The sequence below is a fragment of the Schistocerca gregaria genome, chromosome 4, assembly GCF_023897955.1.
Source record: "Schistocerca gregaria isolate iqSchGreg1 chromosome 4, iqSchGreg1.2, whole genome shotgun sequence".
In the NCBI taxonomy this organism is placed as follows: Eukaryota; Metazoa; Arthropoda; class Insecta; order Orthoptera; family Acrididae; genus Schistocerca; species Schistocerca gregaria.
This window is the reverse complement of record NC_064923.1, coordinates 435,704,307-435,729,100: the sequence shown is the minus strand read 5'-3', so window position 1 is coordinate 435,729,100 and position 24,794 is coordinate 435,704,307. Positions and strand designations below refer to the sequence as shown.

General features: G+C 39.4%; 1 protein-coding gene across 2 annotated transcripts in view; it reads right to left on the bottom strand.

The window, feature by feature from the left end:
* LOC126365772 (DNA-binding protein SMUBP-2-like) overlaps positions 1–24,794 on the bottom strand; it is a 54,401-nt gene that overhangs the window by 16,206 nt on the left and 13,401 nt on the right. For both annotated transcript variants that reach the window (XM_050008296.1, XM_050008295.1), the window contains exons 3-7: positions 23,511–23,647; positions 16,356–16,498; positions 15,684–16,106; positions 14,188–14,491; positions 12,814–12,989 (exon numbers count right to left, since the gene is read on the bottom strand). In XM_050008296.1, the coding sequence (XP_049864253.1) occupies positions 12,814–12,989; positions 14,188–14,491; positions 15,684–16,106; positions 16,356–16,498; positions 23,511–23,647 (1,183 nt within the window). The remainder of the gene's footprint in view (positions 1–12,813; positions 12,990–14,187; positions 14,492–15,683; positions 16,107–16,355; positions 16,499–23,510; positions 23,648–24,794) is intronic.

The window sequence follows — 24,794 nt, the reverse complement described above, 5'->3', positions numbered from 1 at the left end:
AGTTTACAACTCTACTAGTGGCCATTCATTTGAGTGGATGAGTAGCCTGTGATCATTCCCATAAGAAAGGCTGTCCATAAGTTCACCAAAGCTAGGACACATCATGACAGCTTTCACAGGTGGCCTTGCCTCTGCTAGACTAGGCTTTGCCTGTGATGGGCTATCATAGGATGTGCTCTTTGGGTGCATGGTACAGGTCTTGTGCCTCAATCTTTCACGTGTATTAATGGGTTGGGAGTATGCATGACATAAAAATGGACCAGAATATTTGTAGATTGGCTGGGTGGTGAAATACCATACAATACTTTGGGGCAGGTGGGAAGGAGTGTACACAGGATGTTCCTCATTTCTGGAAGTAACAATAACTACCTAAAGCACTGGAATGGATACATCTACGTCTACATCTACATCCATATTCTGCACACCACTGTGTATTATAAGGCAGAGAGTGTGACCCATTGTACCAATTATGAAGGCTTTTTTCCCCACTATTTCCGTATGGAGTGTGGAAAGAAAAACTGTTCAAAAGACTCTGCGCATTCTGTAATTAATTTACTCCTGTCCTCATGACCCTTATGGAAGCAATATGTATGTCACTCTTATACATTCCTAGAGTCATCACTAAAGGTGGTTCTTGAAGTTTTGTACATAGGTTTTCTTGAGCTAATTTATGTCTCACTTCAAGAGTTCTTTCAACATTTCTGTGACAATCTCCTGGGGTTCAGACAAGCCTGTGACCATTCACGCATGCGGATCACCTGTAAACATTCAATATCCCCTCTCAGTCCCACTTGGTACAGGTCTCACTCACTTCAGCAGTATTGTAGGATGGGTTGCACATGTGATATGTAAACAATTATATTTCAGACTGAATGCCTTTCCATGGTATTCTATCAATAAACTGAAATCAGCTACCTGCTTTACCCATGACTGAGCATATGTGATCATTCCATTTCCTGTGTCTACAAAGTGTTAACCATAGGTATTTGTATGAGTTGACCAATTCCAACTGTGAGTCATAAGATACTATGTTTTTTTGACCTGTGAAGTGCACAATCTTACATTTCTGAATATTTAAAGCAAGTTGTGAATCTTTGTACTGCTTTGAAATCTTACTGCAATCTGACTGAATACTGTGCAGTTTCTTTCAGATAGTACTCCATTAAAGATAATCACAACATCTGTGAAGTGTCTGAGGTTACTATTAATATTGCAACATCATTAATATACATCATTAGCTACGGGACCAACACACACTTACCTGGGATACCCCTGAAGTTTCTTCTACATCTGTCAATGACTCTCCATTCAATATAACTTGCTATGTCCTACCTACCAAAAAAAACCTTCTGTCCAGTCACAGATTCCACTTGATATCCCAATCAATCATTGTTATGGTACCGAGTCAAATGCTTTTCAGAAATCAAGAAATATTGCCTCTATCCGATTGCCTTGATTCATTCCTCTCAGTGTGTCATCTGAGAGGTTGGGGTTATATTGAATAAAGAGGGAGTGGTCTTTGCAGTTGGTTCATGGGTGGGTTCAGAAGAATTGGGGTATGTGTATATGGTGCTGGAGGTGTGTTTACGAACTAGATATGGAGGGTTATCCCTGTCTGTGGGGGTCTCAGGAAGGCCTTATGTACCAGAGTGAGCTCACCAGTGCCACATTCCTATTCTGTGCACTTAGTGTTTCTCTCTTCCAACCATCAACCACCTTTTCCTCCGACCCATCTTCCCTTCCTCTATCACGACCTCTAGATTAGAGAGATTCGAGCGCACATGGAGGCTTTCAGACAGTCATTCTTCCCGCGAATCATACGCGACTGGAACAGAAAAGGGAGGTAATGACAGTGGCATGTAAAGTGCCCTCCGACACACACCGTTGGGTGGCTTGCGGAGTATAAATGTAGATGTAGATGTAGACTCAATACAATGATAAATCCCACCGCTGCTGCAGTGCCTTTACACTGCAGTCAGCTGGGACAATTGCTGTACATGTTCAGTTTGCTTGTGTATTATGTCATTAAATCTGAAGGATGATATTGTTAAGAAGGTCTGCAATGTTTTCAGTCTTATTTATGTATCCATCAACAACTCAATGCCTCAATTACAATATAAGTTTTAACTTCACTGTTTCCCTTATTTACATTTTTCAAAGGACTTTCTCTTACCATATTTACAAAACAATGTAGTTTTTGTTATCTAATAATCTGTCATTTTCTTCACACTGATCAGTTTCCTGGGGATGTCAATGCTGCGTGCTCAAAGTGAGCTGTTGTGTATTGCTGTTCTTACATTGTTGAGAACAATAATCACTGTTAGAGACTGGAAAATTAGCATGTATTTTTGGCAAAATTTGAATCTACTTTTAGCAAAAGTCGGGTCCGTTTCTGTTGAAATTCACATCTATAGTAAATAAAAAATAAATGATATGAATATAATAGAGGGAAACATTCCACGTGGGAAAAATACGCTCCTGGAAATGGAAAAAAGAACACATTGACACCGGTGTGTCAGACCCACCATACTTGCTCCGGACACTGCGAGAGGGCTGTACAAGCAATGATCACACGCACGGCACAGCGGACACACCAGGAACCGCGGTGTTGGCCATAGAATGGTGCTAGCTGCGCAGCATTTGTGCACTGCCGCCGTCAGTGTCAGCCAGTTTGCCGTGGCATACAGAGATCCATCGCAGTCTTTAACATGGCAGCATGCCGCGACAGCGTGGACGTGAACCGTATGTGCAGTTGATGGACTTTAAGCGAGGGCGTATAGTGGGCATGCGGGAGGCCGGGTGGACGTACCGCCGAATTGCTCAACACGTGGGGCGTGAGGTCTCCACAGTACATTGATGTTGTCGCCAGTGGTCGGCGGAAGGTGCACGTGCCTGTCGACCTGGGACCGGACCGCAGCGACGCACGGATGCACGCCAAGACCGTAGGATCCTACGCAGTGTCGTAGGGGACCGCACCGTCACTTCCCAGCAAATTAGGGACACTGTTGCTCCTGGGGTATCGGCGAGGACCATTCGCAACCGTCTCCATGAAGCTGGGCTACGGTCCCGCACACCGTTAGGCCGTCTTCCGCTCACGCTCCAACATCGTGCAGCCCGCCTCCAGTGGTGTCGTGACAGGCGTGAATGGAGACGTGTCGTCTTCAGCGATGAGAGTCGCTTCTGCCTTGGTGCCAATGATGTTCGTATGCGTGTTTGGCGCCTTGCAGATGAGCGCCACAATCAGGACTGCATACGACCGAGGCACACAGGGCCAACACCCGGCATCATGGTGTGGGGAGCGATCTCCTACACTGGCCGTACACCTCTGGTGATCGTCGAGGGGACACTGAATAGTGCACGGTACATCCAAACCGTCATCGAACCCATCGTTCTACCATTCCTAGACCGGCAAGGGAACTTGCTGTTCCAACAGGACAATGCACGTCCGCATGTATCAGGTGCCACCCAACGTGCTCTAGAAGGTGTAAGTCAACTACCCTGACCAGCAAGATCTCCGGATCTGTCCCCCATTGAGCATGTTTGGGACTGGATGAAGCGTCGTCTCACGCGGTCTGCACGTCCAGCACGAACGCTGGTCCAACTGAGGCGCCAGGTGGAAATGGCATGGCAAGCCGTTCCACAGGACTACATCCAGCATCTCTACGATCGTCTCCATGGGAGAATAGCAGCCTGCATTGCTGCGAAAGGTGGATATACACTGTACTAGTGCCGACATTGTGCATGCTCTGTTGCCTGTGTCTATGTGCCTGTGGTTCTGTCAGTGTGATCATGTGATGTATCTGACCCCAGGAATGTGTCAATAAAGTTTCCCCTTCCTGGGAGAATGAATTCACGGTGTTCTTATTTCAATTTCCAGGAGTGTATATCTAAAAATAAAGATGATGTGACTTACCAAATGAAAGCGCTGGCAGGTTGATAGACACACAAACATACACACAAAATTCAAGCTTTCGCAACCAACAGTTGCTTCATCAGGAAAGAGGGAAGGAGAGAGAAAGACGAAAGGATGTGGGTCTTAAGGGAGAGGGTAAGGAGTCATTCCAATCCCGGGAGTGGAAAGACTTACCTTAGGGGGAAAAAGGAGAGGTATACACTCGCATACACACACATATCCATCCGCACATACACAGACACAAGCAGACATTTGTCAGTCGAGGCGGAAGTACAAAGGCAAAGAGGTTGTTGAATGACAGGCGAGGTATGAGTGGCGGCAAGTTGAAATTAGCGGAGGTTGTTGCCTGGCGGGTAATGAGAAGAGAGGATGTGTGTATATCCTTCAAATATATGAAGGGCAAGTTCCCATCTCCGGAGTTCTGACAGGTTGGTGTTAGTGGGAAGTATCCAGATAACCCGGACGGTGTAACATTGTGCCAAGATACGCTGGCCATGCACCAAGGCATGTTTAGCCACAGGGTGATCCTCATTATCAACAAACACTGTCTGCCTGCGTCCATTCATGTGAATGGACAGTTTGTTGCTGGTCATTCCCACATAGAAAGCTTCACACTGTAGGCAGGTCAGTTGTTAAATCACGTGGATGCTTTCACATGTGGCTCTGCCTTTGATTGTGTACACCTTCCGGGTTACACGACTGGAGTAGGTGGTGGTGGGAGGGTGCATGGGACAGGTCTTACACCGGGGGCAGTTACAAGGGTAGGAGCCAGAGGGTAGGGAAGGTAGTTTGGGGGTTTCATAGGGATGAACTAAGAGGTTATGAAGGTTAGGTGGACGGCGGAAAGACACTTTTGGAGGAGTGGAGAGGATTTCATGAAGGATAAATCTCATTTCAGGGCAGGATTTGAGTTTTTGCACCAGAAAACTGTTTACGAAGAGTAAAGGACAATCTCACATCATCAGCCTAGAAATTATTTATCATACCAGCCATCCTTCTGATGCAGAACTGTACTGGCAGAAAATAAACTTTATGGAATGGAAGAATGTGACAGACACGATTGGATTTTAGTCAGAAGTATCAAGATATGAGATGCAAATGAACAGGAGTCTTTTAGTGAACTCTGCAATTTGGCTATGATACTTCTACTGCTGCCTTGGTAAAATTCAATAGTTGAGAGATGTTTTAGTGAAATGAATATTACTAGAAGTTTGTATAGGAACAGGATAGGAAACATCAAAATAAATCTATCTTGACAATTCGTGCTGGCCTTCGGCATCTCTGAATATGTAAAGAAAGCATTTTCCTCAAACTAGTATTTTTTTCTGGCTGTTTTCTAGCAGATTTTGAAAGTTGATTAGCCGAAATACATGTGACAGAGTGGGCCCGACCTGTAGTGTTATTCGATGCAAAACATCTGCTACCTAATTTGCTGCATTAAATGTCCCTATTATAACAACTTTTCAACTTTAGCTAACAAACTAATGTATGTGCTTTTTGTTATAAAATGCTAGGCCCCACCAAAGAGTATAAATATCTGTGGAGTGAGCATTCAGATGCATAGAATGAGAATTCTGTCCACAACACCTGCTGCTGCTCAAGTTATACAATTTTGGGACTGTGTGTTTTAGCCTGAATAGGGGTTAGCATATTTTGGGAGTTATTACTTTGGTGCCACAGATGTATCACCTTTAGAAGGACTGAGAAACTTTGTATACACATCTTAACAATTCGATACCAGGGACTGATGTTTGCTTCAATATGTTAAGAGCACAGTATCTTAGCTCAGATATCACTTTACTTACAGTTTTTTGGTAATGGAATAAGAAGTGACAGCTAACAATATTTTTTACATTTTCTATTGTAACGATTCATATAGTCAAATCCTTTCTAATTAATTATGTTATTATGACACTGTACAGGACACTATCTCATTGAAGGTTAATTAGATATACACAAGGATTTGAAAATCTGCATTAATTGGAGGAAATTATTTGGACTGCCATGTATAAATTATATTTGCACATAAATATAGCACTAATCTGTATACACTGGCTGTCGGTTTACTCAAAACACTTGTAAATTTACCTAACACTTGTATCATAAACACATGGCCATGAAATCACAGAAATTATCTCTACAATACATGACTTTATACTACAGTCTCTTGATATTTCTCAACATATAAAGTGCCTCATATCAATAGGACATTTACAATTATACATTTGTTGCACTTGTCCTGCTTTCACATACTTCTCTTTACATTCATAGTAATGACAATACTGCACCATAGCTGTTACTAAAAATGTGCAGAAACATATATAAAAAGGGCAAATACATGTAATATTCAAGTTTTGCTATTAATGCAAACTGTAGACAAGCAGTGTTGTCCCCAAATCGCATGACTAGGCCAGTTTGATATTGAGAACATGCACAGCAAGCTATGCTCCTCCCATAGATATGTATACTCTATGGGTCCCAGGGCTCCCTAAAATGTTGCACTATGCAGCATGTATCTTAGATAGATCATTCAACCACCCACAACTGGCCTGACACCAGAGGGCTTAACGCATTAATGAACAATTGCATTCATTGACCTTTTATTTCAGAAAGAGGTTCTTAAACACATTATCTTTCCAAACTGGGCTTTGCCAGATGATGTATATTATCAATAACTAAAAATTAGTTACTTTTTTATATTTATATGCAGAAAATAAAGCTACTTCAAACTACCTCTGATAAAATAGTTCATCTGGACATAATTCGCTATAAAATAGCATCTATTATATAATTTCACTTTCTCACATTTTGAGACAGAATTTCCAACTATTTCACATTTATCACAAAATGCAATTTTTCTGGTCCCCAGTCATTGTATACTGAATAGAAAGAGCACGTGAAGAAGATGTAACATGCAAAGGAAGTTGAAGAGATCCTCAGAGTGCTTCTCACTGACAGGAGCAATTGACTGAGCGGCAATTTGGACTTATGCTTGATTAATCATCTACACAAATCAGAATATAGCTGAGGAAACTCTTGCAAAAGACCTTTTACAAAGTTTTCTGCAAAGAGGGCAATGACACAGCCAACTAAATCCAAACCAGTGACTGGCTACAGCAGACAATTAGCCCCAAGCTCATAGGGTCTAGAAGACAGCTACTTCTCCTGTGTGCATCTGATGAAGGGACAGGAACTGGAAGGAGCACTGTCAGAAGCTGATGGATTGCACCAATTTAGTGTCAAGTCTGTTGATAATGAATTTGCACCCAAAATAAAAGTAGACAAATGGCATTAACTAAAAGGCCATTAGAAACCTTGCAGCGAGCTTAGTTATCCCAGTTCCAGTCAATAAGTAGTGCACAACTAAGAAAGTACCTGTAGACAATCCTTCCTGTCAGAGGATGATGAGAAGACAAATCCACAAAGAGGTTACATTCATTGGTTTCCAGGAAGCAGATCTGAAGCTGCATAACTGGATAAACAAGAAGAAGAAGCTGCTATCTATACCAGCCAGAAAGATACTCGACAGCCAATGAGAATAGAAAACTACCACAATATTCAAGGTGAGAAAGATCCTGGACTTTTCAATACTGTTAGAGCCCCTGGCAGCAATTTCAACCTGAGACTGCAATTCCAAGAACTGTGACAAATGGCAACGTATAGCTAGTATAGCACACAGGCTAGAACTCTCATTACACCCATATAAAGAGAAATGATGACTTTCAAAATGTGGCAGCTGTAATAGCCGATAGATATTCCACTGATAAGATTAAGACAATGATGAAATAAAAGACTTGGGCTAGTATTGAAAGCATCAATATGCATGAAAAAGTACAATAATCCATATATTTTCCAAATGTTTTTAATTAAGTGTCTCAATAAAAATGATGAATGACATGCAATGCATGCAGCATCAATTGAAGCATACACAAAAAATGTGGCACGGTTGCATTAAGGTCACATATTACATTACACTGTATCAAACAATGGAAAATCCAGGATGGAATGTAACAACATTATAAAAAGGATACCGTATTTACTTGAATCTAAGCTTCACTTTTCTTCCGGTTTTGGTAATCCAAAAAACCGCCTGAGGCTTAGAATCAAGTGCAAAGCAAGCGGAAGTCCTGAAAAATGTTGGTAGGTGCTGCCACAACTAACTTCTGCCGTCAAATATATGTAGTGCTACACAGGCATGCTTTGTAGGCACAAAGATAAATACTGGCGCCAAAACCTCTGCATCAGTAAATAAATTTAAAAAAAAGGTGGAAGACGAGCTTTTTTTTTTCTCCACCTCGAGTTTCAACCACTGCATTCTCATACATTATCCAACAAAGTAAATACAAATTCCATATTGTTCACCTTCGAATGTAGCAGAATTTCAATGTACTACAAAAATCCGACTGGCAAGACTGTTTGGGATGTTTTTCAATATGGCCAACTCTGCGTTCTGAATTTTTTCCTACCTGTGAGAAGAGATGGTTGCTAATAGGAACCTGACGAAATGTGAATCACATACAGTATTCTCTTCACCATAAGAATAATACGAATATAAACATTTTGCCATGTATTCTTTCATGTTTGCTGCTATCTCATTTAAATCCTGTCTGCCTAATAAAATACGAAACTAGAGTGAGACAACAGCAAACGCGGAAGAATATACGTATCTTGTCATGTTTATATTCGTATTATTCTTATGCCTAATCGTGATACAGTCAGAAATGAAGCACGGCAACTGACTAGATTTTTAAATCTAAGATTACTCTAATTTCTGTGCAGAATTTGATGTACTAAAGAAGTAGCCGCAAAGACTTTCAAACGGTGAAAAATTTTCGCCTAACTCTCGTTCAGAACATGTTCTACCATACGCAGTCTATTATTTGGTTCTTGTTGATCATTATCAAAGAAAGCGGCAATATAAGTAATAACAAATAGCATTCTCTTGCCATTGTTTCGCTAATGAGATGATTCCTCTCTTTTTCTTTTAATTGTAAGTGGCGGTAGCACGCACAAAAGCAAGCCATGCCGCGAGCAGCGAGAGGCCGTAAACACGCACTATCAGAATGCGGAAATAATGCATGACACAGTACAGTAATGCATTTTCAGCTTAGAGTGACGTAAACACCTATAACAAAGGAAACGGCACTTATCAGATCAAAGCAAAATAAGCAATCGATTCAAACCAGACGAAGCACATGAAAAAGAAACGGTACCCATATAAATACGGATGGAGCGTCTGACACATAGCAACAGCTACCTGGTAAAGCTTAACTGCTAAGCTTACAACTCGAACGAAACTACTGTAGGTGTATCGTCATTCATTCGACCTAAATTGTGTCTCATACTACAATGGACCAACTTTGTTTCGATTTGGAGGTGCGGCCTAAAACTTTTCTCTCCCCTTGAATTTCGAGTCTCAAATTTCAGGTGCGGCTTAGATTCGGGAATTTTTTTTTTCCTTTATTTCGAGTCTCATTTTTCAGGTGCAGCTTAGATTCGAGTGTGGCTTAGATTCGAGTAAATATGGTAGTTGCTACTCACCATATAGCAGAGATGCTGAGTCACAGATAGGCACAACAGAAGGATTGTCACAAAATAAGTTTTCAGCTGCAATCACTGGCAGCTGAAGCCACATTGCGAGCAGCAGCAGCAGCAGCAGCAGTGCATGATAGGAAAAGCACCTGGGCGGGGGTAAGGAGGGGGCTGGGGAGGGGAGGAGGAGGGATAGCAGGATAGGGTTTGGGGGGGGGGGGGGTGAAGTGGTGTTGGGGAGCGTGCAAGGATGAGGTGGAGAAAGGGTAGGGCAGCTAGGTGCAGCTGGGAGGTTAGGTGGTGGGCAGGAGAGAGGTGGGGGGGAAGGGGAGGTAGCAGTGAGGTAGGGGAGAGTTAGGGTGGCAGCAGTGACTCAGGGGTGAGCAGAGAGAGGGACTCCAGGGAGAGGTTCCCTGCCCAGCTCGTCACTATTGATGCTGCCTCCCATTACACTAACATCCCTAATGCCCATGGCCTTACCACTAATGAACATTACCTTTCCCAATGCCCCATAGATTCCAAACCAACAACCTCCTGCCTAGTTGACATGACCAACTATATCCTCACACACGACTACTTCCCCTTTGAAGGCATTACTTACAAACAAATCAGCAGTATGACTATGGGCACCTGCATAACACCAGCCTACGCCAATCTGTTTATGGGCCATCTAGAGGAATCCTTCCTTAACACCCAGAATCCTAAACCCCTCACCTGGTTCAAATTCATTGATAACATCTTTATGATCTGGATTGAGGGTGAGCACACCCTATCTACATATTCCTCCAGAACCTCAACAGCTTCTCCATTTGCTTCACCTGTTCCTACTCAACCCGACCAGCCACCTTCCTAGATGTTGACCTCCACATGAAATGGCTACATCAGTACCTCTGTCCATATCAAACTTATTAATCAACAGCAATACCTCCACATTGACAGCTGCCAACTGTTCCATACCAAGAAGTCCCTGCCATACAGCCTAGCCACCCGTGGTCGTCGCATCTTCAGTGACGAGTGGCCCTCTCGAAATATACTGAGGGTCTCACTGAGGTCTTCACAGACTGTAATTATCCTCCCAACCTTGTACAAAAACAAATCTCCCATGTCTTATCTTTCTAGCCTCCCACCACCTCCCAAAGTCTCACAGCCCAGCCACAGAGGAGCATTCCCCTTGAAACTCAGTACCACCCAGTACTGGAAAAACTGAATTACATTCTCTGACAGGACTTCGACTACCTCTCGTCATGCCCTGAAATGATAAATGTCCTGCCCATTATCATTCCCACCCCTCCCACAGTGGTGTTCCACTGTCCATCTAACCTAAACAATATACTCATATATCCCTACACAAACCCTGCTTCTAACCCCTCACCTCATCGCTCACATCCCTGTAATAGACTTAGATACAAGATCTGTCCCATACAATCTCCCATACCACCTACTCCAGTCCGGTCACCTATACCATCAAATGCAGGGCTACCTGTGAAACCAGCCATGTGATATACAAGCTAAGATGCAGTCAAGGTTCTGTATTCTATGTAGGTATGACAACCAACAATCTGTCTGTCCGCATGAATGGCCACCAACAAACAGTGGCCAAGAAACAACTGGACCAGCCTATTACTGAGCACTCCGCCCAACAGGACATTCTTCATTTCAATGACTGTTTCACAGCCCGTGCCATCTGGATCCTTCCCACCAACACCAGCTTTTTTTGAATTGTGCAGGTGGAAACACTCCCTGTAATATATCCTACATTCCCATAACCCTCCTAGCCTCAAACTTTGTTAGACATTGTCCTCACCCTTCCAGCCTCTTCCCTGTTCCCATTCCAGCACTACACAGTCCTCTATTCCACACACACCCAGTCTTTTTATTTCTCTCCTTTTCTGCAACCTGTCACCCCCCTCCCCCTTGCCCTCCGTCTAAGCCCTATCCTCTCTCCACCTCATCCCTGCACACTCCCCAGCAGTACTTCACCATCCCCCACCCATACCCTGCTATTCCTCCCCCTCCCTGCCCCAGCCTCCTCCTTACGCCCACCCAGTTGCCTCTGCCATCATGTACTGCTGCTGCTACTCACAGTGTGGCTTCAGCTGCTGTGACTGTGTGTGTGTGTGTGTGTGTGTGTGTGTGTGTGTGTGTGTGTGTGTCTCATTTATTTTTGACAAAGGCCTTGTTGGTCGAAGTTTATTTTGTGACAGTCCTTTTGTTGTGCCTATCCTCTATATGGTGAGTAGCAACTACCCCTTTCATAATGTTATTATACCATATCAATATTTCAGAAATATCGATATTTCGTGGATAAAATATTGATATTTATTCACTGTCAATACACAACAATATCAGTAGATTTTTCCAATATACTGGTTTTTCATACTTCTATTTTTAATTTATTTTTACTGATATGTGATAGAAGTAATTACTGTTTTTCATATATCTTGTCAAAAAAACTTAGCAAATGAAGAGTCATTAAACAATTGTAGTATCTTATTGATATACAACATTTCATAAAGAAGAGTAGGCATGTTATTAGATTCACTCAGACACTCGGTAAATGCCAGTGATCATATGACACAAAAGCAAAACAATGAAAGTGTTGTCAAAGGAGAAGCTCTGAAAATGGCGCTGGACACAAGAAGACATTGAAGACATTGAAATTATTCATATTGAGGGTAGACACTTTTTACAAAACCCACATGTTAGGAATTACTGCTTTAGTATTATAGTGTTTAGCAATATTGGGATACTAATTTCCATATTTGCAACCAAACTCACTTAGCATAAATTCACATTGTGTTCACAGGGGAAACAGAGGATACATTAGCACAGAGGAATTTCCTGCAGCATATAACAGACACATTTAATGCAAGTTAGGTATGTTCCTTAAAATACAAGCCACAACACGCTGAAGCTCTTTACAATGTGATATTGTATCTTGTGCTTTTGTCTTGAATCAGAATGTATTCAGCATTCTGCAGTTTCCCCAAAATATGCACTTGCTTGAAATGTTCGAAACCATTATTTTACATTATGTTATTTGACACTATCTGAATATAAATTAAAATGTGCACTCCAGTATTTAGTCTAAGTTCAGTGCCGAGAATGTTAGTCAGTCAATAATCTTTATTGCAATCTTCCTCTACAAATTATATTTCACTGCTACTGTTCAAACCTGTATTGCAAGTAATTACATGACATGAGTTGTGTAGATTCAAGGTGGACTAAATCTGAATGGCTGCCCAGGATTTGACCCAATCCACCCAAACACGAGTCCAGTATGCCTTCTTCCTCAATGGAGGCAGAAGTGGGAGTCTAGTAGTCATGATCCACTCAAAAGCAGTATAAACAGTAAGTTCAGAGTTTACCTGATTGCTATAGGGTGTTATGACAGCGATTCCTTCATTTGGAACATTTGCCTCTAAAAGGCGGTGCACCAGAGCAGCAACGATATTAGCCTCTTCCTCATTCGAATATGATCCCTCATCATCAACAGATTCTTCATAGTCCATGCCTGCTGTGTCAATGAATAGCATTGGAGTGCCTGCCCACGAGAGGAGAAAGTTACTGAGTTTATTAATACAAAAGAAGTGGACAAAATACAGTGAATTACGCCACGAGTATAAATTAATGTACAAAATCTCCAGACAATAATAGTTCCACAACACCTATCACAAGTAAACAATTTACAATATGTTCATCTGCAGGACCTTTTATCCTTGATATACAATGTAAGACATGCAGAGTCATATCCATTACTTTCCCACAAACTGACTTCCTCCTTATTTATAAAACATTTGTTGTACTAACCTGTGCTCATAGCTGCAAAATTTAATTCGTACTGATTTAAGTTACGATTTCTTTGCAAAGGTCTTACACTGTGCCACCTTTAAATGGAATTAAGAATCAGCAAAGGAAAGTTATAAGCTCGTAATGAAAACTATAAATATCTGGCACTGTCAGCTGGAGAGTGACAGTGAATTCAATGTAAAGAAAGCTTCAAATATGAAATTTTTATTGCACTGATCACACATAGGTACTGTGGATTACTAGTTTCAGTAGAGCTAAGCTGCGCTCTTCAGATCCTCAGTGCACAGGATATGAAAACATGCTGTGAAATTAACTGTATGTTTGTTTTTGTACTTTCATAATGGGCCCCCTAATGAAAAGAAAGTAAAACATTAAAAAATACAACTGCATCCTCATGGCGACATAGGGTCACACAGGTGTATCCCATCACGAAGTGCCACATATGTCTGTGTTGAATGCTGGCTATACATGCCGTTTATTGCTCAGCATTATTTCATAACCCATACACTGAGGAACTGAAGATGGCAACTTAGTCCTACCGAAACTAGTAATCAAGTGTACCTACATGTGATAAAGGCAATAAAAACTTCATATCTGATGCTTTATTTACATAAAAATATTGTAAAATACTGACAATTAAATACCTGTAATATTTTGGGATAGCAAAAACATATGAAAGAGATGTATGTGTCTTCTGCAATGACAAGAATTTTCTGAAGAAAGAAGATATATCCACACATTTCAGCAACTACCATACTCTCTCTCTCTCTTTCATTTTTAATTGGAATACTTCACTTATCTTTTCATTGATTTTGAAGATGGATGTTTCCCTACAGAGTACAGAGTATTTCAAACAGAATAGTATAAAGTCAAAATCATTTAAAAACTGGAAAATAGAAGCATTTACATTCTGTTATTCAATAAATATTTACCTGTTTCATCATTTTCTGCGACACAAGGTAAGTCTTTCATAAGGTGTTTAGCTACAGATGCATCAGCTGTGAGCTGACCATTATAAATTTTCTCCGATACCCATTTCATAATCGTCTCATTCATACGGAACTGGTGCGTTAGCATGTGATAAGGCCATTTCTTTACTGCCCGCTCCATGAGGCTAACTGACAATACATTTGTACTCTCTGGATTTAGAACTGTAGGTGGCAGCTGCATATGGTCACCTGCCATTATTACTTTGCTTGCTCTGGGTAATGCAATCCAACAGGCAGCCTCCATTCCCTTAAAGTTAATGAAGTTTCAAAACAGATAAGCAGAACACATAGATTTTCATCTGCACATGTCATCATATACAAACACATCCAGTCACAAAAGGGATAGCATGTTGTACGTGTATTGGATCTGCTAGCAGATCAGTATCTTATTCGCAAATCCAAACACAAAGTTCTGGTGTCAGCTACAAAACATAACACAGTGCTTAGCCTAAAATCAGTCCTACCTGCATGAAAATAAAATACTTTGCAAACATAACTTAGGCAAAGAATCTTGATTTGAATTTAAACAGTGAAATGATTAAGATCTGGAAAAAGAGCAAGAACAAAAAACATACTTTGAACAAGAGAAAAGAGAAAGTAATGAGAACAATTACACTTTCACTTTACTGATATTGGTCTCACACTTTTTACTTGTCCCCTCTATGATCAATGGAAATTGGCTGACAACATGCTACTCCAAAATGTTTACCTTCACTGCCAACCTTAGCTATGCAACAGCTTCGTGTGAATAAAATGTGGATCTGTGTGTGTTGTTGTGCTTAATGAGTCTTAGCATTATTTACAAAAATTAGTGAAGAGGCTGTTCCTGGCTCATCTAGCGACTCTCCTTAACTTTTTCTTACTTCTGCAACAAATTAATCCATTACATGTTCATTTCTTTTATAAGTTATAAACCATCTGCTCTGAGAGAAGGATGACCGTCTTGCCGCAGCAACCAATGTGCTAAAAGTTGATCACAAGCTTTCACTCCGAGCATTCTCCACTCAGGAGACAAATAAAAGTATGTGATCAATAAATGTTTTTCTTTATTTATTTGTATCTAGAATTTATGTTGGACTGAAACACCGTAAATGATTATAAGGATGTTTGAGAAAGAAGAGGAGCATCTTGTTACTAGCTGGGAAGCAGTAACATCTATGGTCAAATTGACATAAAAACAAACTCCATGATAAAATTGCATATATCTCTAACAAAGCTCTTCATTGAAGAATGCCTTTGATGGGATAAATGAGTTATTTAAAATTACTGAAGATTAGACAGCAAAGAATGACCCTTCTTTTCAAAATTTCTCAGTGTCCAACTTATATCAATTTGTTTTGAGTAGCTTGTTATTATGCTCTTCTTCTGGATCTAATTTTTTTTGTATCATTATTTTACATTAATCACTTATGAATAACAAATACAAGTTGTATGGTTACCTGCGAGCATTCATCAATGACCAAAACATCAAAATGGTCAGGAGGAAGGAGTTTTAACGGTCCATCATAATTTGCTGTAGTTAATGTACACAAAACGACTTCTGCCTTAAACAACACATCCTTCTGAGTTTTTAGTTCTCTTCTTTTTATTTCATTTCTCAGCTCTTTCACTCTTCTGTTAACGCTGTCTCTAGTCTCTTCTGAGCTCCTACGTAGCTTTCGAGAAACTTCACGAATTTCTGACCTGATTTCTGTTAATATCTGAGCATTATCACTACTTGCAATAACAGAATCCAATGAATATTGCTGAAATGTTTCTGGCATACGGGCAGGATGTCCAAGTCGAATGGCACGACATTTTGCTCGTACCAAGCGTTCTAGAACATTATCCACTGCAATGTTCGATGGTGCTGTCACTATCACCTATGGACAGAAATGTTGTTACAACACACACACACACACACACACACACACACACACACACACACACACACACACTGAAGTTAAAATTCAAACTGCTTAACAATAATGACAAGGTGCATGCATGCATGGATGCATTTTTTTCCTTCCAAATTTGATAAAAGTTTATCCTAACTTCTTAAACCTGCACATTTAACTTCTTTAAATATAATACCAATCTCATATTTAATTTATATGTATGAAATTTATTACCTTTTGTTTGGCTTTCACAAGCTGAAGAATTATTTCCACAAGAGTTGTAGTTTTCCCTGTACCAGGAGGTCCCTGGATTATTGCAATATGCTTCTGTTTCAGACTGTATGCAACAGCTTCCTTCTGACTTGCATGAAGGTTACCTGTAAAGTGATACAAATATAGCTCACAATGTTAGATATTATGTCACCAGTGTTACGGTTTGGGTACTTTGTGCAGATAAAAGACTTAACTTCGAATAACAGAGAATGCTAGTGACTGTCCATTTTGCATTAAAATGATCCCTGTTTATGACCAACATAAATTATTACCACATAAAGCTTTGGATATGTGAGAAGTTAGAGTTCTACATACACTATTAAATACAGATAATGAAGTTGTAATCACCACAAGTGAAGCTGAAGTCACTGCAAGAATAATGACAGACTCAAAAGGCATATCTTAAATGAGCACTGGCCATTGTAAATATGCTGAGAAATTTCTTCTTTGATTCTTTCTGAACTTATGAACTCGTAGCCAGAAGTCAAAGGCTACGGTGAACTCACAATGTAAATGGTCAGGCATGCTGTACACAGTGATAAGACAGACTCACTAATGTGCAGCTCAATCACATGACACCATAATGAACACTGCTGATGTGGATGGAAGGAAGGAAGGAGGAATCCCAAGTGGTTTAATGTTCCATAAATGACAAGGTCATGAAGCTGGAACAACTCTGATATGTCAAAGACGAGGTAGGACATCATCCTCATCATTTTCAAAGTACAGATCCCAGTATTTTCCTTAATCAAATTAAGGAGGCAAAGGAAAACGTGTATGTGGATGGATATGTAAATCCTGTTCATCCCAATCACCTTCCTCAATAACACATGACTTATTCCTTGAAAAACATGTTATCTTGAAATATCTCCTTACTGGCCCCTCTTTGAATTCTGAGGTTTTTTACACTATCCCGCTGCAGTGTAATTGACGCTGTAGAGTTAGCAGATATATTCTTCAGAATAAAACAGACTGATTTATTGCCTTATTTCTCAATGGCTGGTAATACAGATTTCATTGAAACCAACGGAAAAGCTTTCTCAAAATCTATGACACTCAAAGCAATAATTCATAGTCATTACCCTTCCTATAATTATATTCATGACTAGCAAATTGTCCACCATACATTTGACAGCAGAAAAGGTAGCAGCAGAAAATTGTAGCAATGGTCAAATATAGTACAGCATTGTCCAGACTAAAATGCAACATGCCATATTACAGGCTTACATTGAGAAAATGCAGAAGAGGAATTATTACTTCAAATATCAATCAAAAATAGTCCCCATGTATTCTAGACCTAGTACAAGATGACATATTGGCTTTTCTGCAAACTGCTGAAAGAGAGACATACTAAATATTCAGATGATGTGAAGTTAATTTTCTCCAGCAGATGTGACACTCTCTACGCTTTAAATCAAGGGCCACTTGTCAAGACAAGTATGATAAAACTGGCAGCAACATATACTATTAGTCCACTTATATGGGATGGCTACAACTACAGCAAAAAATTATAACACTAGTGTAATAATAAATTGCTGCCATCATGGTCTACCAGAAGGGCAAAGATGATCAAAAGCTGGTTATTTAGTCTACACACTGACGTTTTCTTATGATACACTGAATTCTGCCCATGGCAGGCTACACTCAATAGCTCACCAATTTTGAAATGCTTTAATACACTAATTGCAGAGTCCTCAAAATGTAACCCTCATAAAAGTGTTAAGGGGAAGAGAGAGATCATGCAGTTCAGAGAAGCTGGTCACAGCAGGTGCTACTTGACATCCATTTTCTGGCAATTACCCTCTTCTAGTAACTTGAACAAAAGAGATACCAACAGCTGTAATTTTATTTCATAACTTTAAGTAGCTAACCACATTTGATGCCTCACTGGCACCATCTTCAGGCCTTTACACATGAAACTAAGCAAGTCTTCTCATCGTTTGTGTTAGTATTGTATGGACCACTACATCCAGCTGGTTTCCATAAACTTCTAAAACTCAGTAGATGTAGACACTTCACACCTCTAATTATGACACCTCACAGGATGTAGATGATCAATCAAATTACTGAACTGCCCTTTGGATAACATATTAAGTGGTAAAGAAACCACATGTGATGCCATTTGGAGGGTAAAAAAAATATTTTTGCAAACCATTAACTATTTGTTGTGAAAATTTCATTTTTTCTATAAATTAACAAATTAAACAGGAAAACAACAATAATTGTTACTATGCAATAGCTATTAGTCTGTCAAATATGACACTGAACAGTGAAGTAACTATACTTACTGCTACAATATTCTGATATTTCTTATTGTAGTCTTCCATTGAATCCACCCCATGACTTCAGGTGCCTATTCCACACGTGATATCCTAGGAATGCAGATAATTCTCAAGGGTTTTTAGAGATTGTACTCCTTGTGCTGAGTGTGAGTTGTGCTTGGATAGCTCAGTCAGTAGATTACTTGCCCATTAAAGATACAGTTCCAAATTTCAAGTCCAGTCCGGCACACAGTTTTAATCTGTCACGAGGTTTCATCTGTGATATTTCTATGACTTTCTTGTTTCCAAGTAAGCCTACATCCAAATCTTTTTTGCTGCTTTGATTTTCTTGCTGAACATACTTATTGACGCTATTGCTTGAGTTCCTGGAGTCTACTACTGCCAATATTCTTTCATCTGGGCCAGAAACCGACATCCTATGAACTCTCATATGGCAGTACGGCCTCTGGTGATCATATACATGATACACTAGCTTGCCAGGGCCTCAAGGGTTTGACAAGAATAGAATAGAATATTTTTATTAGCCTTTCAGTATTTTTCATACATTTGGCTTCGTCAAAGTTTACAGATGGTTTTACTTTCAGTACTATATTCAAATAGTTACAGAAAGGGGAGAAAAGGAACTAAAGACCTTTTCTTCAGCATTATGTAAAACATTATACAGTAATTAAATACACACATAAGAAAAGAATCACAGTAAATAACTAGCTTATATAATATCAAAACATTTTCTTCACAACTTAGGTAAAACATATATTTTGATGATAAGTTTCTAAGAATTCTTCAGTTGTATAGAATTCGTTGTTTTTTAGCCAGGTTTGCAATGTATTCTTATATTTATTTAGTGATATTGTACGAGCTGAGCATGGTAACTTATTGAAAAATTTTATGCTTAAATACTTATAGTTATTATGGACTACAGCAAGTCTTGTGGAAGGCAAGTCCAGCAGGTGACTGTTTCTTGTACTGTGTGCATGCACATCACACCTCATGTTCAATTTTTTCAGATTTTCTCTGGCATATATTAGACAGTTATATATGTACATGCTTGGCACTGTCATTACACCAAGAGATTTAAAATAATTTCTGCAGGACTCTCTGGGTGCTAACTCCTCCATGCAGCTCATTGCTTTCTTCTGCCATCTGAAAATACATTCAGCCCCTGGGGAGTTACCCCAAAGCAATATTCCATATTGCAGTTGGGAATGAAAAAAAGCATAGTACGAGTGGAGTAGCAATTGCTTGCTCACACTGTTTCTTAATTTATACCATAAGAAAAGTCTCGTGCTAGTTTACTACATAGATAATTGGTGTGTCCTTCCCATGAGAGCTTTTGGTCTATGATTAGCCCAAGTAATTTCACTGTTTTGTTTTCATTTTTAGTCACTTTGAGATTAAATATTATTTCTTCTGTTTTTGTTTGATTTATGCACACCTGGTTAGCCTGACACCAGTAATTAGCCATTTGCATCACTTCTCTATTTTTGTCCAGTACACACTGTAAGTTCTCTCCTGTACTTATGAATGTAATATTGTCAGCAAATAGTATGTTCTTACACGGTATGTATTTCGAGAAGTCATTGACATAGACAATGAACAGAGCCTTGGGGTATTCCTCTTTCTATAGGCAGCATTTCTATCCTCTGCCTATTTGCATATGCAAGTTGTAACCTATTGCTTAGATAAGATCTGAATAGTCGGAGTGTGTCATCTTCAATGCCATAGTATTTTAATTTTTTGATGAGTATGTCATGTGACACCGAGTCAAAAGCTTTACTTAGGTCAATAAGTGTTCCAGACATTGATAACCTTTTTTCATACCCTTCATAAACATTGCTTACCAAAGCTTCTACTGCTTTTACAGTTGATAGGTGTGACCTGAAGCCAAACTGTTGTTCATTTAAAATATTGTTGGTTTCAAAATACCTGTATATCTGCTTATGCACACAATTTTCTACTAACTTGGATATGATTGGTACTATTGAAATGGGTCTGTAATTATTTGGGAGGTTTCTTTCACCTTTTTTATACACAGGCAATGTAACTGTGAGCTTAAGACAGTCGGGGAATATTCCTTCATCAAGTACTCTGTTTGATAGTGAGAAATGTGGCATTTCAATTTCTTCTGCTAGACATTTAATGATGAGATTACTGAGTCCATAATAATCTTCTGTTTTGGAATTACTTAATTTGTTTATTGACTTGTGAATATCATTTAATGTGATTCGGGTCCAAGTGAACTTCTCACTTCTTGTCTGTTTTGCACAAGTGAGCTATGCTTCTGCATCAGAGGCAGAATTGATGGGTGGGGTGGTGATGCTATTTACAAAATATTCATTGAGAATATCGCAGTCAATAGGGATACTCTTTTCTTTATTGGTATTATTTATTTCCCTTTTAATGACAGTCCAGGCAGCTTTACATTTATTTTTAGAGTTTAAAATATATTTGTCATTTGCACAGCACTTAGCATTTTTTATTTCTAATCTGTAAAGGTTTCTCATTTTAGTGTAATTTTCCTTGTCCCTATCACTGTTATGATAGGTTTGTTAAGTTGTGGGGTGTACCATTTGTTGGTATTTTGTTGCTTATGAGTAATATTACTCTGGTACCTTTCGGTTACCAAGGGGCATGTCATTTCTACTATATGCTTGATCTCTGTCAGGAAAATGGAAAAACATTTATTAATCGTTTTCTTGTTATCCATTACATGAGTCCAATCCATTTCTTTTAACTGGTTTATCATTTTGTTTACATTGGATTCACCTAGAATTCTATATGTCACTTCTCTCTCTGTAGAACTGAAGGCTATCTTTTCTATTTGAAGCCATAGCCCTGCATGATCTGATATTCCTAATTCTATTACATCACATTGTATGGAGTCTCTTTGTACATTGCTAATTATGTTATCAAGGCATGCTTTCAGTCTAGTGGGTTTTTCATTGAGACAGTAATAGTTTAATGACTTCAGAGTGTTAATCATATGAATTACATTTTTTCTCTTTGCCCTTATATCTATGTTACAATCACCTACAATTACAATTCTATGCTGTTTATATTTTGACAACAACAATATTAAAGTATTAATTTTTTCTATAAATACTATCTTATCAGAGCCTGGGATTCGATAGATTGAGACAATTACAGTTTTCTGTTCATGCATTACCACACCGGCTACTTCTATTGTAGCTTCAAGGCATATTCTACTAAGGTCTATAACTGAGTAATGCAATTCAAGGTCACTTTTGACATATATTGAGACCCCACCATGTGTAATACTTTTTCTGCAGTAGCTTGTAACTAACAAATATCCAAGAGGAACACACAAGTCTATTTCAGTGTCTTTCATCCAGTGTTCATTGATGCATAGAACACTGCAGTTGATTTTATCGAGCCAGTATTGTAATTCATTGATTTTACACCTAAGAGATTGTACATTTATATGAAGGAGGAAGAAACTGTCACTGCTACACAATGGTATTCTACTTTCACAGAACCTTCTGTATTCATTTATTTTCGCTACATGAAAAAAAAAAAAAAAAAAAAAAAAAAAAGGGAGGTGTACAGTCATTCTCTGTGGGACTGTCTTTTAAGACAAGTCTGCTGTGTGCTTGTATTTCATTTACGACTTTGTTAATCTCCTGACACAGAAATGTTTTCCCACGGTAATTTAGATGCTCACCATGTTCAGTGTGCAAATTTCTTTCAAGTCTACTAATATCCACTACATTACATTTAGCATAAATGGAACATAGTTGTTTGATTTTAATATTTGTTTTACGGATCTCTTTGTTAATACATGAATTATAGATCAAGTCATGTCTATGAGGTATCGTCACAATAATAGTGTTTTCCACATTACTTACATCTAAAAAAAATTTCAAACCTGTTATACACTTTTTGGCTTCATTATGTGCTACATCATTTGCACCAGTCATACAAACAACAAAGTCACTGTCCCTTGTTGTATTCTTGTGTTCTGAGATGCCTTCAACAATATTTTCTGTCCTCGCGCCAGGTTTTACGATGCCAGTTGCACGAAGATCCGTATTCACATCCTGTAGAATATTTGCTAGCTTTCTTCTGTGGCTGTCCACTAGAAAAAGCGCATTGTGTTTCTTTGTTCACTGTTTCTAGCTGTTGGCGATGTTTCTGCAGCTCCTTACAATGTTTTTATCTTCACGCTGGGTCGGTTGTTCACTTTCAATGTTTATGGGGTTGCTGCTGCTTTCTGATAGCACACTGAATATATACGACCCATGCAATGCCTCAGCTGAGCTATACTAGGAGTAGTCTCAGTCCACGGATGAGAACTTCTGAATCTCAGAACCTGGAATCAAGGTGAACAGTTCGTATCCTGATCACCAGTCAGCACTGTCTCCAAGTCACCAATCAACATTATCTGACAGGCAGTCTCTGTGGCATCTATTACATACGTAGCTGAAATGGTAACAAACTTTGACCCATCACACTGTTTGCAGTGTGATTTTATGAGTGTGTTTAGCACAAAGTGCTCCATCAACATACATTACGATTACTAACAGCTGCATGGCATGAACATCTGGAATGAACAATGGATATATCCTGCTTGGTAACCCTAATGCTCACTAAGCTATAATTAAAGGCTCTCCCCCCTCCTGTTCTCAACAGCTTCATCTTTCGCAGTCTTAACATTTATTAATAATATTTTTTTCTAAAATGCACACAAAAAATAGAGTAAACAAAGCATTTGTTAAACTTACTTTAACTTGATTTTAGTTTTGTGTTCATTGTTCTTTACAGTATCTTTATAAAGAATATGGCAAAGAAGTGTATGATTTATATAAAAGCTTACCACTGATAAAATCAATCTCACCATCCTTCAGGAGAGATGGTGGCACAGGTACTTCTACAGGTTGAGCATTACCAAACAATAATGGAATCAATGCATCTCCTGGAGATCCAGAAGGTGATTTTAAATACTGGAGAGCACTGAAATATTTTGTCAAACATGTTAATTAACCTCACAACTTTTCTAAAATAACAAAAAACAATACAAATTTCTTAGACTGTGGAGCTACTAGTTAATGGAATGCAACTAGGCTTACACAAAGCAAAGTTCTCTATTCTTCTACAACATTGTACTATAAGAGCAATCAAAAAGTTTCTGTTCAAAGGCTGTACAGTCCAGAATCAGTATGCTTATCAAGTAATATCATCATGAGCACAGAGGAAATCATCTTACTGATGCACCAGGTTCGAGATACCCATATGGTAAAACACAGTGTCCCGCTGCATGAAGAAATCCATAACTGCCTGCTACACATCCTCATCTGACAGGACTCATCGACCCTTCAAGGCCTCTTTTTCGGGAGCAAAAGTGTGATAATCACATGATGAGAGACAGGACCATATGGTGGGTACTTGGGTGTCTACCACTTCTTGTTGTCCGTAATGGATGAGGCTGGACTCTCAGATCAACTGGCATCTTGTGCTGAATAGCGACCACCACGGAACTTGGCACTACATTCCACAATGGTAGTTTTTGACAGACATGCTGCCCCATACACATTCTTCATTCTCCAATGGATGACTACCAGTGTCTGTCCTTTGGCAACCACAAAAAGATTAACAGCACATTGGTCCCGCTTTGGGTGCATTTGGTAATATCATCACCACAGTTCACATTTCTGCATTTAATGCACGCATACTGGAAAGACACAAATGCCACACTAATCCAATACCTACATGGCAGTACTTATATACCTGCATCAAAGAAGCATTACATTGCATATACACTGCAGCAATGCCCTCAAGCAGAAGGTTTTTGATCACCCCTTATATGCTGTCATGGTCTTCACTCCGAAGACTGGTTTGATGCAGCTCTCCATGCTACCCTATCCTGTGCAAACCTCTTCATCTTCAATTAACTACCGCATCATCCTACATACATTTGAACCTACTTACTGCTCTCATTCTTGGTATGTCTCTACATTTTTTTTACCTCAAATACTAAACTGGTCATTCCCTTGTCCCTCAGGATATGTCCTAACAACTGATCCCTTCTTTTAATCAAGTTATGCCACAAATTTCTTCTCTCCTCAATTCTATTCAATACTTCCTCATTCATTACATGACC